General features: G+C 43.9%; 1 protein-coding gene across 3 annotated transcripts in view; it reads right to left on the bottom strand.

The window, feature by feature from the left end:
• Positions 1–16,930, bottom strand: part of pof1b (POF1B actin binding protein) — a 22,767-nt gene extending 5,837 nt beyond the window's left edge. For all 3 annotated transcript variants that reach the window (XM_084474628.1, XM_084474629.1, XM_084474627.1), the window contains exons 1-7: positions 16,303–16,930; positions 14,048–14,131; positions 3,131–3,699; positions 1,536–1,569; positions 1,139–1,219; positions 500–592; positions 1–110 (exon numbers count right to left, since the gene is read on the bottom strand). The exon at positions 1–110 is cut by the window's left edge and continues 4 nt beyond it. In XM_084474628.1, the coding sequence (XP_084330754.1) occupies positions 1–110; positions 500–592; positions 1,139–1,219; positions 1,536–1,569; positions 3,131–3,699; positions 14,048–14,131; positions 16,303–16,743 (1,412 nt within the window). In that variant the 5' untranslated portion in view covers positions 16,744–16,930. The remainder of the gene's footprint in view (positions 111–499; positions 593–1,138; positions 1,220–1,535; positions 1,570–3,130; positions 3,700–14,047; positions 14,132–16,302) is intronic.
• Between the last annotated feature and the right edge of the window lie 145 nt (positions 16,931–17,075).

Raw genomic sequence — 17,075 nt, 5'->3', positions numbered from 1 at the left:
AGTTGTCTGTTGTTCTCCCTGACAACCTCTAGGAGGCGATCGTACTGCTGCGCCTGGTCGGCCTTGAAGCTCAGATCCTCCTCTAAAGACTCCTTGTCACTCTCCAGACGCTGGGAGAGAGAGGTTCAGAGCCAGCATTAGAGAGGGAGAGAGAGAGAGAGAGGGAGAGGGAGAGAGTAAGAGAGAGGGAGAGAGAGAGAAAGAGAGAGAGGCTGAGACAGAGAGGGAGAGAGAGTAAGAGAGAGAGAAAGAGAGAGAGGCTGAGACAGAGAGGGAGAGAGAGTAAGAGAGAGGGAGAGAGAGAAAGAGAGAGAGGCTGAGACAGAGAGGGAGAGAGAGTAAGAGAGAGGGAGAGAGAGACAAATGAACCCCCCCCTGTTGAAATGAACCAACAACGAGTCCCTTGTTCTCTCTCCTGTGCTCTGCCAGCCGGCAGCAGATGAAGCTCTGTGCTGGAGCTCAACGAGGCGTCTGACGGTGGCCGGGCGGTGCTGCTCACCCGGAGGTCATCGGACATGTGGAGGAGCTCCTCTCGCAGGCTGCTGAAGGTGGACAGAAGGAGACGCATGCTCTTGTCCGCTGTCAGGCGCGTCTGAGTGGGGAAACACACACACACACACAGACACACACACACACACTGTCAACCTCATACTGACGCAATGTCTCTGTTTAATCGATGACTTCCAGTTCACATTTCTCTCAAATGTCTGTGACACCAGAGAGAAGAGCTGTATCTGTAGGTTGGCATACCCCAGCAGGAGTCCATGAAATACACAAAAATATATAAATATATATACATTTTAATTAATTGATGGAGGTTTACTTTAATATTGAAAACAAAAGAAACAGGATAACGATATATTTCCCCCCAAGAGAGAGATTCAGAGATTGGGAGATGATTTTTAGATCTAATCGTAATCAGCTCTGTCATTCTGTCTGTCTGATTTGTCCAGCCTGCCTTGAGTCAGTTTCTCCTACTCTCTGTGTCTGTCTCCAAGTCTGTCTTGTCTGTCTGTCTGTCTGTCTCCCAGTTGCTCCCTCTGTCTGTTTCAAAGTCTATCATGCTCAAAGTCTCTCCCTCCGTATGTCTTGCTCTGAGTCCGTCCGTCTCTGTCTGTCTCCCCTGCCTAGCCCGTACCTGCAGTAGGTAGCGGATCTGTTGTTTGGTCAGTTCAGATGCTCCTTTAGGGATGAGGGTCTCCACCTCCTCTCGCTCCATCTGTTGACAAACACATACGCAGCAGAGCGTAAAGGAGCGTCGACCTTATGTTTTCTGGCCATTCCATCCGATTTGGATTCTTGGGGTCACGACTCGTTTTCCAAATTGATTCTCGGGTTCGAAACAATTTACGATTCAAAACAATTCCCTGTTCAATATCGATTCTCCATTCAGTACACTGGGATAATAGGGATAGTTATACAAACAAATTGCAGTAATAAAACACACATACTGAAATTACAGAATATTCTTAAGTTTTCAGTTAGTTTGGCCTTGTTGAGTTACTTCATGTTCATTTCTGTGGAGTTGTCCTTACCTTGTAGTCATTCGTGGAGTCTAGCTGATGTTTCCTGTAGCACAGCGAGACAGGAAGCAGGGAACAATGAGAAAATATCTACGCTTTAACTCGCACTAGGCAGAGGCATAACAGACATACACAGGAACCGCTTTAAATATATATCTTAGAAACCTAGATCCTAGAGTCTAGACATATAGAAACTGCTTTCACCACTAGTGTTTTGTGCCCCTGTGACCTGCTGGATTCACTTCCATTGTTCCATTTCCACTGATTGATGTGAACTGAACTGAATGGGACATTTTAACTATGACCCGGAACAGGTTCTTTGAATTCGATTTTGTTTATTATTATGTTATCCATCCATCGTTTCCATATCGTTTGTTCATGCATTCATGCATCATCCATCAGATACCGTTGATGAACTAAATAAATAAACAAACGGAACAGCTGTGCACTGCCTCAGTATGGTCTTATCATGTTTGTGTTCGCCCCAACAGCTCACAACATCTCCAGTAGCATCTAGCCTCTATCTTCACAACGAGTCTCATATTCTCTGTCTGCTTTGTTTACACTATATGTGCCAACTGGAAGCAGAACCGGACTGATTTTTTGAGGATAATCCTTCTAAACCCGTTGGTTTACTACCAACCAAAAATAGATATATAGCTATAGTGATTTGTGAATGAAGACGTGCCGATGCCAACGCAAGACACGACCTGGATCCAGAGCTGGGATCCGGAATCATCTGTTCTATGAACGGGGGGAGGGGAGGGGCTCTCAAGTCAACACCTCCAGTTGGAACCTGGCCTCTCGCTCGGGTTACAGCTAGCGACCTGCAAAGGCCGGTGTCCATGGCAACGCCCTGCGTCTGGTTTCCAGAGGAACCTTAGTAGACGTCGCTCCTCAACAGGAGCTGCCGAGAGTGGGTCACCACAACGCCGTCATTGGGCCCGCGGGTGATGATAGAGATCTAGATAAACGGGACTGGACGTATCCCCACTCCACTCATAGTTTTATATATGGAGGGAAAAAGTGTCATCTTATATTATTTCTTTCACATGCAATAACTCATTTTTGACTATCTGACTTGTGGGATGCTATACTGGGAAGGTAAGACACTCACATGCTATTTGTGTGAATCTTCACTTGTTACTGCATAGCGGGGGAAATAAACAAGTGTTCCGTTAAAAAACTATTTGTTTTAACAGTGACGCATAGCCAGTGACGCTTAGGTGTATTGACAGAGGCATTCCTAGAGCATTAGCTTGCTTTCACTTGGGTGCACACACACGTGTGTGTGTGTGTGTGTGTGTATGCGTGTGTGTGTGTGTATGGTGTGTATGTGTGTGTGTGCAGTATGTTGTGTGTATGTGCAGCCTGCAAGCGTGTGCGTTTGAGTGTGCATATTGTAATCATAATCTTTAACCACAAGCAGAATAACTCTCTTTATACTTCACCACTAAATCTTTATATCTCACTAATTAGCGAATTATTAGATAGTGAACGTTTAAATCCCACCACAATATGTGCGTGCGTGCGTGTGTGCATGCGTGCGCGCGCGTGCGTGTGTGCGCGTGCGTGCGGGTCAAGCTCTTCCCACAGGGAGGACCTACCGCCCACGGATCTTGGCCACATGCTCGGCGATGCAGGAGTGGATGTCGCAGTTCTTCCGGTAGACCTCAGCCAGCAGCTCGCCGAAGAAGCGGGTGTCCATCTTGATGACCTGGGGGTAGTCGCTCTTCTCGCTGTGCTCAGGGCGATCGCTGCGCTCAGGGCGATCAATGCGCTCAGGGCGATCAATGCGCTCAGGGCGATCACTGCGCTCACTGCGCAGGCTCCGCTCGCCGCGGTCGCTCCAGTCAACGCGGTCGCTGCGGTCGCTGCGGTCGCTCCAGTTGAGGCGGTCGTGGCGTTCGCTCCAGTCGACGCGGTCGTGGCGTTCGCTGCGCTGCTCCACGTAGCGCTCCACCGGCCGCTCCACAAAGCACTCCACCGGCCGCTCCACGAAGCGTTCCACAATCCTCTCCACCAGCCTGGGCTGGATCACGTTGATGATCTCCGTCTCCTCCAGCTCCACCTCCTCCTCCTCCTCCTCCTCCTCCTCCTCCACCTCCTCCTCTTCTTCTTCAGAGTCTTCCTCAACCACCTCCACCCTCTCCTCCACATCGTCCACTAGCTGGACCTGGAGAGAGAGAAGGGACAGGCAGCCGTGCGGTCAGAGAGGACGGTTCTTTTGTTTAGGTAGCAAAAAGGGTCGGCTTAGCTCAGGAGGTAGAGCAGGTTGACTTGTAACCGGAAGGTTGCCAGTTCGATCCCCGGCTCCTCCTAGTGTCGATGTGTCCTTGAGCGAGACACTTAACCCTGACTGCTCCTGACATGCTGGCTGTCACCTTGCATGGTCGACTCCGGCCGTCGGTGTGTGTTAACCGTTGTAAGTTGCTTTGGATAAAAGTGTCTGCTAAATGTAATAATTTAATTACATATAATATTATTACATTATATATATTTTTATTAACATTATCATTATACAATAAAACATGGGTCATTTAATAAAAGAAACCTCATGACAATAACCACCTTCAGCTAAATGTCCTGTACAAACCCACACCCTAATCCAACACACACACACACACACACACAAAGACACCCAAAGAAACACAAAGACACACACACACACCTGGTGACAGACAGCTGGTTGATTGAGAGGTTATATAACCCGCTCCACAAAGCTGTAGCGGTGCTCCCACGGAGAAGCCCTTTCAGTCTCTACAGACACCAGTCTGTCTAGATCAGGGGTGCCAAACCTACGGCCCGCGGCCCTAATCCGGCCTGGAGTGTAATTTAATCCGGCCCGCCAGATAATATCTAATGTCTATCAGAACTGGCCCGCCGGCATATCGCATTTCAGCGTTAACACGTTGACGCGCGTCTTGGCGCGGTAACCCTGGTGCGTCAACTCCGGCAGCCCGTAATCCTGTACCACCCCCCCACCCCCCGTCAACAATTCCGCCCGCGGACCCTGTTATAATGTAATGTCCCCAATTGATGTAAAGCAATTGGCCCGCCGGTATATCACACTTCAGCGTTAGCGCGTTGAAGCAGGAGAACAACTGCACCTCCATGGTGGTTCAGTGTGTTGAATGTAAACCCATAGGGGGACTGGCTGAATGGTTATAGATGCTGATTCGTTGACTCAATGGAAAACATTGGTTCAGACTGAAAAAGAAGATTCCGTGAATGGCTTCTTTAGCAACTTTTGGTTCCTTTTTTCCGTCCATTTCTTCCTCTGTCATCTCACACGACAATGACAATGAAATACGGTCTGCATTTTAGACGTTTATCTTAATTCATTTACAAGCCACAAAGACTTGGTTCATTCCTTCGTACATAGTATATTCATGCCACCGTGGGATTGCCTCCAATTCCATCGAGGTTAAAGAGTCATTTGCTGGTTTAATGTTCCCCAAAGGTGGAATTATGAAAATAAAATAGTGAAAATGATATTTAAATAATTTCACCTTTGAGAGTCTATATTCTGTATATGTGTTGTAGAAGAATGAGGCAGAGCACTGGGCAGCTTCCAGTGCTGAACAGAGGGAGAGAGGGCACAGCAGACACTCCTTGATGTCTACAGCGTGTCTTAGCTTGTGGACAATTTATGTACATGGGAGGTGGCCTCCATTTTGAAGTGTCTCCTTTGAAAACAACCCAACAGCAATCAATAAATCAAATGCTCCGACAAAAAAAAAAGAGAAAAAACGTGTCCATGTGGCTGCCGCAGGCCAGTAATTAACCTCTCCAATCAATTAATTTAGCCGGAATTAAATGATTACATAACCTAGCTGTCAGTCCACCTACCTACCGACCCAGCTACCTGTCTGTGCACTCATTGCGCATGAAAGGAGTCTTCCACAAGACGAGGTAGAGCCACTGCTGAAGCCCGCGAGCCAGGCGTGTATTTGGGTGAGTAGCTTTGCAGGAAGGCCTGGAGGGAGGGCTGGGATTTGTTCAGTTAGATACTTTCAAAACCCAGCTCGCTCTGGTTCTGGTTCCCCCAGATCTCCTACCCCGGGTTAAACAGGCACGTATGTGTTGCCTCACCGTCTTATGAATAACCTCACTGCCTGGCCACACATTTGTTCCTCCACCACCCACATTCCATTACTTCCTCGATACTGTCAATGTGAAATAATTAAAAAGACTGATACAAGAGATGACAGATAGTCCAGGGGCGTCACCATCGTTTATGGTTGGGTGGACTAGGCTGGGTGTGTCAACAGTTAAGCCAAAAGTCCACAGTGACATTGGCATTTGAGAACTGTACAGTGTCAATATGCAAATGATCCCTAACTCCCTGAGGCTTCATGCAAACAAACTCTCATAGTTCCCATACCTGTGCTCTACTAGAGTGGCGGGGGGATGGTATGATTAACAAAGAAGTCAACGACGTTGAATGACCACGTAAACACTACAACCAAGAACGGTTTTGTCTGAGCTGCCAGACCAGATTCCTCACTATCTGTCCGTTGAACCAGCCAATCACAGCACAGCCTACCGCTGTAAACAACCTGCATTTGTAAACCTCTCCAGACACATATATCGAGTAGACCCCTCCTTTGCTCTGGTTTTCAACCAGCTCATCTCCAACCATTTTTCCCATCATGCAATGAATATGAAAAAGAAAAGGACACACCATGGTAATCCTTTTAACTTCCACCCTGATCACTGATATAAATTGATATAAAAAATGACGTTCCAATTCAAAGCGACTCACACTGCGTTTCAGCGTGCCTCACCCTGCTTTTACAGTTCACTATTGTCAGAACACCTTAACCCCGGCCTGCTTTAACACAAGCCCTTTCAAAGTTGTTGAGCGATTGGTGATTTTGGGCCCTACACAGCATGTTATGTTTCACCTGTTATGTCTCAATGTAACACATGCTAACTGATGCTTATCATGAACCACAATAAGTTTCACTTGAGGAACCCTGTCATGTTACCATATTGCCATTTTATGAACTTTCCAAAAGCCTGGGAGCTTGTGAAGTGTGGGAGTATTGCGATCAAGGGGACCTTGAATGGGTTGGGGTGTGGTCGGACAGGCCTACATTCTCCACATTCCAACAGAGAGAGGGATGTCACCAGACACACCACAAGCTGACAGAGAGAGATTAATGGTAGTGATACACGATGCAGTTCAAACCAGTTTAAAAGCCCCAGCATCGCAGCGGCAAAGTCAAGGCAAGTGAGTCTCCACTATCGGCGTTTCAAATCACAGGCGCAAATTTGAATTCTGTGAACTAGCATCCGTTTTCCAGGGTTTAATGCCCCGACAATGACATTATTATCCACAGACTCTCAAACAGAGGTGTATGCATGCCCTTGTTTTTATATTTTTATATTTTTTGCCGCAGTGCAATTAATGAATAAATATCAAACACGTCGGAAGAAAAAAACATTTATTTTGACAGATGTGCCCAAAGTTACTAGGCCTTCTTTACAACCTCGTTGATGACCAACATTTAGAAAAACATGTAGGCTTATTTTTTATTCAGCCTTGGGTGAATTCGAAGCGTAGTGTGTTGTTGGACTGTTTTCAAAACAGGTAGGCTTTTAGATTAAAATAAGTAATGCTGTCTGTGAGTCTGTAGCAAATCCTACATCGTTATTGTTGTAGTATTCAACCATTAACAAGGTGACACTGATTTGCTATTGATACCATAGATAGACTGTATAATATTACCGTTAGTGAATTGCATAGGGGTCGATGTGAGCTCATGAGTATTCATGAGCAAATGCAAACTGAATGGCTGTACAAGTGTTCTGAGACACGGCTGCGAACCGGCAACTTTTAAAAAAAGTAGTGTTGGTTTGGTGACGGTTTTGTGCCGTGCCGCTGCCGTATCCAGTGGAATAGCCTACATTGACTATAGGCCTAATGGTTTCTAATGTTTCTAACCGTGAACGTTTTTATTGCCGTGCCGCTTCCGTGACGGTTCTGGTGGAAATCGGCCTTCACTCAACGTTCCGAAAATATCTATCATGCTGGATAACCCAGATTTTGCGATCTGGTGCTCTTGGAGTTGATTCGATTCGAACACTACGGCAGACAGGATAATCTTGGCTGATTTTCGTCCAGATTCGGCTGCCATGGGAACGCCACCCCGATTATCGTAAGGGGCAAATCGGGCAGGATATCGGGACATTTCTCTTGTAGTGTGGGGTGAGCTTAAGGGAACAGGTCCATTTGCATGGCCGAGGGCTGCACACACTCAGGATTTCTTTACCCATTTTGAGAGTGAATTATTTGTATTCATCATTTCTATTGAAAAATATATCTGTCAGCAGAACACTTAACTGAAAAGAAAATACACTGTTCCTTTAAGTCCTTTTTTAGTTTTTTTCTCTTGGAAGTAGGCCTAATTGTTATTGGTACCAATTCAAACCAAAAAACACCTGCCATAGTTTCAAATTCAGGGGATCTGGCTTGATGTTGAGCCAGCGCCAGAAAGTTGTAAAAAGTTGTGGATAACTTAAATACAAACATATAAGCTTGGGATATGGTTTCGAAAATACTGTCACTAAGAAGCTTCCTTTCTTAAGACTAAATGGTTTAGAATTGTTTTCCTGACAAAATGAAAAGATTTAGGAGATCACATGTTTTCCTTTAAGGCTCATTGGGTCTGACAGAAATGTCTAGACGCAAATCACACAGAAGATAGTCCCCTTTAACACCCATCTATCCCATAATGCAACAGGCAAACACAACCTGTCATCACCTCACCTGTATGTTTGTGCGCTTAACGTGAGAACATCTTAGTCTTTACTACAACTCACTAAACAGGTAGGCTGTGTAGGCTTGTGTATGCCTGAGAGAGGAAGCAGGGATCAAAAGAGGATGATGTTGAACCTCTTTCTCAATGCAATACATGAACATGTGTTTCACCTGGTAGGGGAACTGTATTCTGCTTCAATAGAGAAGTGACATTTGTCCTGTCATTTATACTCAGGCTGTACAACTGATGCCAGAGAAGCATGAGAAGCATGTTATTTTACTCTAATGATGGTGTAATTATGATGAATAATTAAATTTCAAAGATAGCACTGATGTAACGATCGTGTGACTAAACGTAAAATTAGCCAACCATCAATCAATATTTTGGTATAACCAGCCTGGTCTTTGTTGACCCCTAAACCAAAAAAGAATTGCTAAAGTTCTACCAAACAATACGGAATAACTTATTCAGAGTAAAAAAACTAAACAATAATAAATTAAGCTTTAAACTATACTGCAAGTCGAGGATGTGCCAAATTCCAATGTGATTTGTGCCAAGAACCAACTCATTTGTTCACCACTGTTAGGGGTAGCAATTCAAACATAAAACTGTTGCAACATAGACGATAAGTGTTCCCAAACAAGCAGTAGTTCCATGGCTGGAATGAATTCAGACATGATGACCTAAGAAATAAACAAGAAACATTAGCTGACTCTGGAACGCAACACTGCCTGTAGTGGGCTGGAAGTACTACTTATCAAAATAATATGAATGATAGCGAATAGATATACTGAATAGAATAGAATACTGTAACAAGAACGACTGTCTTCTGAGTCTTTAGCCCCCAGCTCCACCAGACAAGAACCAACAGAGACCAACATAACACCGAAAAAAGGGGGAGGTAAGTGTGCAGTGCCTTCAGTTTGTTGAGACCAGCATTCAACACATTTGGCGTGAGAAAAAAAAAAAAAAAACAGTAAAAAAAAAACAGTAATCTCGATGACAACGAAGACGATGATGACATAGACGAGGTTGAAGATAGAGAGGTAAAACCGAGAGGGCCTGGGCCATGCCATGCGATTCAGCCTGTGTAATCGAATGACCCCAATGACACAAAAGCTGGGATCGCTATAAGGCGTGGGCCTGTTTGCAGCTTAACCATTTATCAAAAGATCATTCTCGTCCAAATCAACATGTCCCACTTGATGGATGATAGGCACCACTATTCATTCAAAGGCTTGATTCTTTGCCCAACCCTTGATGACATCATTGTGGAGAAGGTGGAGGTAACACCTTGTTCTGGCTGTAGTCTGACATTGACAACACATGGTAGGAAGGCCATGGTAGCAAATAATAATTGTCTGCATTTTTATCATACTTTTCAGTGAGATTTTTCTTTTTAAATGTCTCATTTTTTAAAAAGAGTTCTTAGTTGATTGTTTTGCTTTTCTTTACGTGATTAAAGAACTGAAGGGTTCTTCAGGAGATATGCTGGTCCCTGGAGGCAGGCTCTATTGTGAGGCTCACCCTGAAGCTTGGATTTTGTTATTGTCTGTCTGCAGTCACTTCCTCTAATTAGGAGTTCCTCATATGGTCTGTGGCGGCAGAGGCTCAGTCAACAGCCCGCTTTCCAGGCCAAAAACCTCCAGCGACTCAAGATGGATCCATCTTCCGTTGCTCTGTGTAAAGCGTAAACAGTATTCATGATTCATTTTGAACATTAATTATTACTTCCACAAATTCTACAATGAGCCTCAGTTGGTTCCCGTTTATTTCTTCTAAGTTGCTGAAGTGTTCCTGGTTGCTTGAAGACTCAACAATGTAGTCATTTTACATTTTGGTTCTTTAATAATTAACACCTGTGCCGTAAACCAACCATTCTTCTCCACTAATGACTGTTCCTGTGTAAGGTAAAAGACACTCATGGTCTTATCCATGAATATTTGAGGTACAGCATTTTAGGACAAGGAAGATGTGTTCCGTCACAATGTTGAAGCTAAAATGGTGACACTTCAATTAAAGACCAAGGGCCAATTCCCCTAGTAGAGTATCCCTTTCCTCAGGGCAGAGTAGGAGAGATCACTACTCATTTGATTAACCATTTCACTACAAACTTGTTTTCCCTCCTTCTCCTCCAATTAAGGATGCAAAGGAACCAAATGACTAGGGGACGAAATTAACCTCTTATTACAGAACCTGTTACACTTAAGATGGAATTGCCCCATATGCTTTGGGCATGGCAAGGATTGGGCTGGGTTACATAACATATACTTTTAAACAATAAAACAAGCAAAAGCCATTTTGAACAATTCCCATTGACTGTTATGCCTCACATCTTTGCCGTAGTCTACTTGTTTTTATCACACCCTTTTTCGCGGTATGCTCGATAAACTCCGCCTACAAGATGTTTATCTGTGAGCTGGATTATCTTTTTCTTCCTGGTAAATCTTTTATTTTTAAAAAAAAAATTTTCATTGTTTTCCCACATAACAGGTGGATGGCCTCAGGGGGCAGTAACCTCACTGTTACTGGTGGACAGTAACCTCACTGTTACAGGACAGTAACCTCACTGTTACAGGTGGACAGTAACCTCACTGTTACAGGACAGTAACCTCACTGTTACAGGACAGTAACCTCACTGTTACAGGTACAATAACCTCACTGTTACAGGTACAATAACCTCACTGTTACAGGTACAGCTGTGTTCCATGAAAAGGGCTCACTGTGGCCGGTATGCAGGATGTTGTTACGCGTACGACAAATACTTGGTGCACACACGCGCACACACACACACACACACTAAACTGACATGAGGTCACCACTGAAAAATGAAGTAAGATATAAAATAAGAAATAATAGTACATAGTCTGTACACAATTTTGAGAACTCATTTAAAAGAAGGCACCGAGTTTGCTAACCCTTTAATAGCCCCACACTATCAAAGACATCATTTCACATGAAAAGCTTACGAGAGAGAGCGAGCGAGAGAGCGAGAGCGAGAGAAACTTTATTACATCTTGAGCCACTATACTTGTATTATATTACTATAAACGATATTATAATACTATAAACTGTTGTATTATATTACTTCTTTGTTTTAATACATATCCTTAAAAACGAATATGAGATAAAACAACAAATTGTATATATCCCGTATATACACATATCACAGTTTGAAAAATCATATTTTTTAGTATTCACATATTCACATTTTAGGTAATGGAAGGGGGCCTAAAAATAGCTTGGTGGTTCTGACATTGGTCGAGACGGTGATGCAAATCTAGGGAGAGTTTACTTTAAAAGGTGACTGTGAAGCTGCACACTAGATGTCAAAGGGATTATGGGAGTAGCCGTCGTTTATAAGCTTATTCCTTATGCCTTTGTTCTAAAAGCAAAAGAACAGAGTCCAATCAAGCTTAAAGCCCCAAGACACATATTATACTATGATCCATGTGAGTCTCTTGGCCACTCAGTCACTGTAACCTCAGGGCTTTCTGAGGGTTTGCATGGAATGTATAGACAGAGCTCAAACATTCTCAACGAGCGCATATGTCAATGCACAGTGACTGTCAATTAAATCCAGCTGGGCTGTTCAAGTTCAAGCTTGCGTGCGTGCGTGCATGCGTGCGTGCGTGCGTGCGTATTGAAATGCATGTACGTATATGAGTAGGGTGTGAACCCATCGGTGTCTAATGACTTGATTTGATTTTGATTCTTGGGGTCAAGATTTGATTGACTCCTGGTTCAAAACTGTTTTCCGTAATGTAAACAGACAAAGGCAAACCTAATTCAAAATATATAAAGTAAAATACCCGAAGAAATATAAATGAATAAATAAACAGATTTTTGGAGTTCGGAGGGTGTGGATCTTTTTTTCCCCCACCCATACATACCAATGTGATTCCAAAGCCGTGTTTACTGGTTTTAGATCGTATCTCAGAAAGCCAATAATTGGATAATTGGAAACGAGACAAAAGAGTACTACTTTGTACTGCATTCCGCCTTTTAGCTGGAGGTACAATTCATGCCATTAATCGCCATTGAACACCTGGCCTCCAGCCAACTGTTTGTGTTGTTTGGTGCTGTCACGCTACAAAGACAGACTTCTCTTCCTAACCAAAGAGCCTAAATGGAGGTGTGCGAAAACAAATTCACTGCGTTATCATCCACTGCCGCATTGTCACTCTCTAGCAGTGGCTGTTCATGTCCTTGGTGAGTGTCGTGCTGATCGACAGCTTTTCAGCCAACCTGCTCTTCCTTCAGTAAACAGGTTCAATGGTTTTCTGAAGAAAAAATGAGCCCATTTGTTTAGGAAAGAGAATCCCCTAACTCACCCTAGGCGTCAGAAACAAAGCACGATTGTCATCGTTGGTGTCTCCGCTGGAGCAGAGAGGTGTGGCCACAGAGAAAAGCTTGTTGGCATAACAATCTTCTGCCTTTCAGCATTTTCTTACTGACTAAAAAATAACTGCAGGTAGTCAAGGCCAACAACAATATAACAAAAACTAAAATGGTAGATACTATTTTCATATGTTTACTTGTTTACAACTTGTTATCCAAAATGAATCAGCGACTCGAAAATAACTGTTGACATCGTTCATGTTCTTCAAGTCAATCAAATTGCTAGTACCTTTGTAAAAAGTAACTCTATGAAACATTGAAAACTTTTATGAATCACTGAGTCTAAACAGTGAGTAGGCCTGGGCGATATGGCTCAAAGACATATCACGATATAACTTGATCATATTGATCAATATCGATAACTATTGATAATTTTAATGACCATAAAAGACTAGGAATTACCATGCTGGATTTAAACACTTCTGTTTAACACTAAATATGACCTTCCACTCTTCTTCATTGATAAATACTCCAATGTCGATACAACAATGAAAAACACTCAAATATTGTAAATACGTAAGTATGGAGCCGTGTTTGTGTAACAAACCCAGCTCCTAGATTCGGTGGTCCAGTCTCTTATCAATATATATTGAACATGTTTTATATTGATATTGATCGAAAGTCTATCCCGATACGATAATTGATTGTTTTAATGCCCAGGCTTAAGTGAAAGCTGATCTGACTGCTGCCACTGCAGGCCTCACACTGTAGGTGGAGATCAAAAGAAACACACTGGCCAACGCAGAGACTGAAACCGACACGCCCTGAGAGAGAAGCAACGCTACTGACTATGTTTTTCTCAAGACCTGCAAGCACGGACAAAGCTCCTGATGATTGTCACCATGGAATCAGGGCAGGATTATCAGGATATATATGTATTGTTTTAAGGAGCTCCCCACTCGCTGCCGTGCTGAGTAGTTTGTGTGGACGGGTGTGCCTCACAGAGCCTCCACACCAACGGACCCGTACTGCCTCCGTGTCCTCAAGACACCTGGGCCATATTCTAAATATCTTCTGTGCTTCATATTTCTGTAGTTTTATCTGTAGTATTTTAGACTTATTTTACTACAGATTTACTCCCTTTTTTTAATCCAAATAAATAAGAATAATTAGGAGATTAGGATTGGGATTGTGAAAACACACTCACATGTTTTGCTTCCAAGAGAAAAAACTAAAAACAGTTTGGACCAAAGATATAGGCTGACACACCTCGCGGTCGAGTCAGGTGGATTTGAAGGGTGTGCGTGTACGTGCTTGTTTGTGTGTGTGTGTCTGCGTATGTGTATGTGTATGTGTGTGTGTCTGCGTATGTGTGTGTGTGTGTGTGTGTGTGTGTGTGTGTTTACTCCTCACCTCCTCCTCAAACACGTAGGGCTCAGGGCTCCTCACTGGGCTGCACATCATGCCTATCATGGAGGAGGAGCTTCCATTCATCTTCTGTTAGGACAGACGAATGAGGGAGAGAGACAGAATTTTATTCAAACGTTAATTGCACCATGGTAACACAGAAACAGCCCACACCGTCAGTCACGGTCAGACTATTGGCTGAACTAGAGAAAAACTAATACTCTTCCCCTCCTCGGTAGGGTGGTAACCCTATACTAAAACACTGCCAGGGACGGCTCTTAGTCAGGGACGGAGGCCAGGTTGCCTTGGCAGCAGGGCCATTTGGCGGGCAGCTATTTCATGCGGTGCTGCTGACCTGCTTCCATTAGCACTGACTCCGTCACACAACAGGCAGCTACAGCAACAGGACCACCGACGACAAAGAGTCTATATATCCCACATAGAATTACTGGATTTAAAAATATTATGAATTCAAACTACTCCATAATGAATAGGTAGGAATTGTACATAAGACAATGATCCCTAAAATCACTTTAATAACCAAAATCCTACTAAGCTACCGGGAGGGGATTCTTCCAGATTCCATCATACAACAGGCTGTGAGGTTAGCCAGTGGATCTGTGCTGCTGCATTATGGGTAGGTTTCTGGGACAACATTGGCAGTAACTCTTTGCAACCAATTATCTTTACATACACGTGTTCATTTCAGGTAAATCAACATTGCGGTGTACATGTATATTAGGCTGGTGCAGCTTGTGTTGTGGTACGGCCTGGATAGAGCAGCTCTGTCGTGCACCGGTTGCCTAACGCTGTGCCCTTGGCTGTACTTTGACCTCTGGGACCTTTCATGAATCATTATCACTGCTGAACACTTTCTCTGACTTGGGCTAAGGCTGTCATTAGGCAACACCACTTGGTTTGGTTAATCCTGTTTTAAAAGGGAATTTCAGCCTCAAATTCAGTGGATGCCATCTGTATTTCATTGGTGTAGACTACTATTAGCCATACAGACACTGTATGTATTGTACGTGCCTAATAATGTAAAGGACTTATTGGTAAAAGCATACTAATACACTAAGGAACAACTTCTTAATGTATTACTAATAGGCCTACACTAAGTAACAACTACTTAGTGTATTACTAATACACTAAGTAACAACCACACTAAATGACATTATTTAGTGTAGTTGCACTGGTACAGGCTGCTATCGTGTTCAGATCCATTTCCCAGCCCTACCTGTGAGCTCACTGGATATTTTATGAATCATTAGGCTGTTCCCAGTAAACTAACTCCTGAACTGGGCATAGCCTTCCCCTCTCAAAAGCAGGGAGTGCCACGAAGATGAAACGGTCTAGGTGTGGTTCTCTGCTTTATGAGGGAATGCGTTTGGGTTAAACGCATTGATTCAAAGAATTGTATATTCGTAGAAGCCTTTAAGCCCCAGCCCCAACAGGCCACCACTTGTAAGACGCGTTTAAATTTCCTTACCAAAAGTGAGCTAATAAAACATTATTTAATGTTTTCATGCGGGACTGATTTAGTCAACATTGAGGCTCTCGACTGTGATGAGACAGTTGTTAAAGTATAAGTCAAAAGCTATTAGCCTACTATAAGGGCAGGGGTTTTGTTTCGTTTGTTGTTGTTGTTGTTGTTGTTGTTGTTGTTGTTGTTGTTGTTGTTGTTGTTCTGAGAATGTCTAGTCGGTGCGTCGTCGCCTTTCATTTTGGGACACTTGAAATTCTTTCACGCTCCCTAACCTAATGTTGAATTGTGGTTGTTCCTGTTCCGTGCTCCTCTAAGGGCTGATTAGAGGCCTGTAAGTCGTGGCAGACGCAGGTGTAGAGGGGCGTCACCGTGAAAACATGAAATGACTTTGAGCATTTCCCATAAACGAGGTGGGCTACCCAACAGCCAGTGCGCCATTTAACACCTATAAGAGTGCTGCTGATTCACATAACGTGCTAAACGACGTCATACCGCCGGTGATTTATTTATTCAAAAGGCAGAGAATGTTTCGAATTTCTATTCTGTAGCGCCTCTAAACTTTGCAATACAATCGTTGTCAGACCAATATACATAAGCCAAGTAGCCTACTACATAGGCTGTATACAGCCTATGTATATATATATATATATATATATATATATATATATATATATATAAATATATAAAACAGACAGGCCTATAATAAAATGTACTGTGAATTGCATTGTAATAACACATGGATACAGAAACACAGACGGACCACCAAAGAGCGCACCTCTCTCACGCTGTGCTGTTGGTAGACCATGTCCGAGCTCTCCTGGCTGCTGACGCTGATCCGCGGAACGTTCTGCGGCATGTAGACCTGCTGCATCATCTGGGGCATGACCTGGGAGGTCATCATTTGGGGCATGACCGGGGAGGTCATCATCTGGGGCATGACCGGGGAGGTCATCATCTGGGGCATCATCTGGGGCATGACCTGGGTGGACATCATCTGGGGCATCACCTGCGAGGGCATCATCTGGGGAATAACCTGCATTTGAGGCATAGCCGGAACCATGAACTGCTGCTGCTGCTGCTGGACGGGCACCAGGTAGCGGACGGATTCGTATGATCCATTTAAATTGTACGGCACCGAGGACATGGAAGGGGAGCGTGACGAGTCCGAGCTGACGCTGTAGGTCCTGTAAGCCGTCTGGCCGACAGGGAGAGACATTGTTGGGGGACGAGAATTATAAAATAGCAAAAAATAAATAAATAAATAAAAAGCCTTCTTCACAGCAACTCGCCAAGCTGTCCCCCCCCCCCGAAAAAACGCCTTGACTAGACAATGTTTCTGACTCCAAACTTTTGCTTCATGTGAAACGCTTGCACTGTGTCCGTCGTTGAAGGGAACCCGCGCAGTTGTGAGACTCGTCCTACAAGGAAGAGGTAGACGAGAGCTCAGACTAGGGGCGGGGCCTCGCCAACAAATAGTTTTCTGGATCAGTAGGCCCCACCTGTCGGGTAACCTCTGCAGTTTAAAACTCATTGATGTATGCCTTACCG

This window comes from Micromesistius poutassou, assembly GCF_964030765.1.
Source record: "Micromesistius poutassou genome assembly, chromosome: 10".
Taxonomy (NCBI): domain Eukaryota; kingdom Metazoa; phylum Chordata; class Actinopteri; order Gadiformes; family Gadidae; genus Micromesistius; species Micromesistius poutassou.
This window is presented reverse-complemented; position numbering and strand designations above follow the sequence as displayed.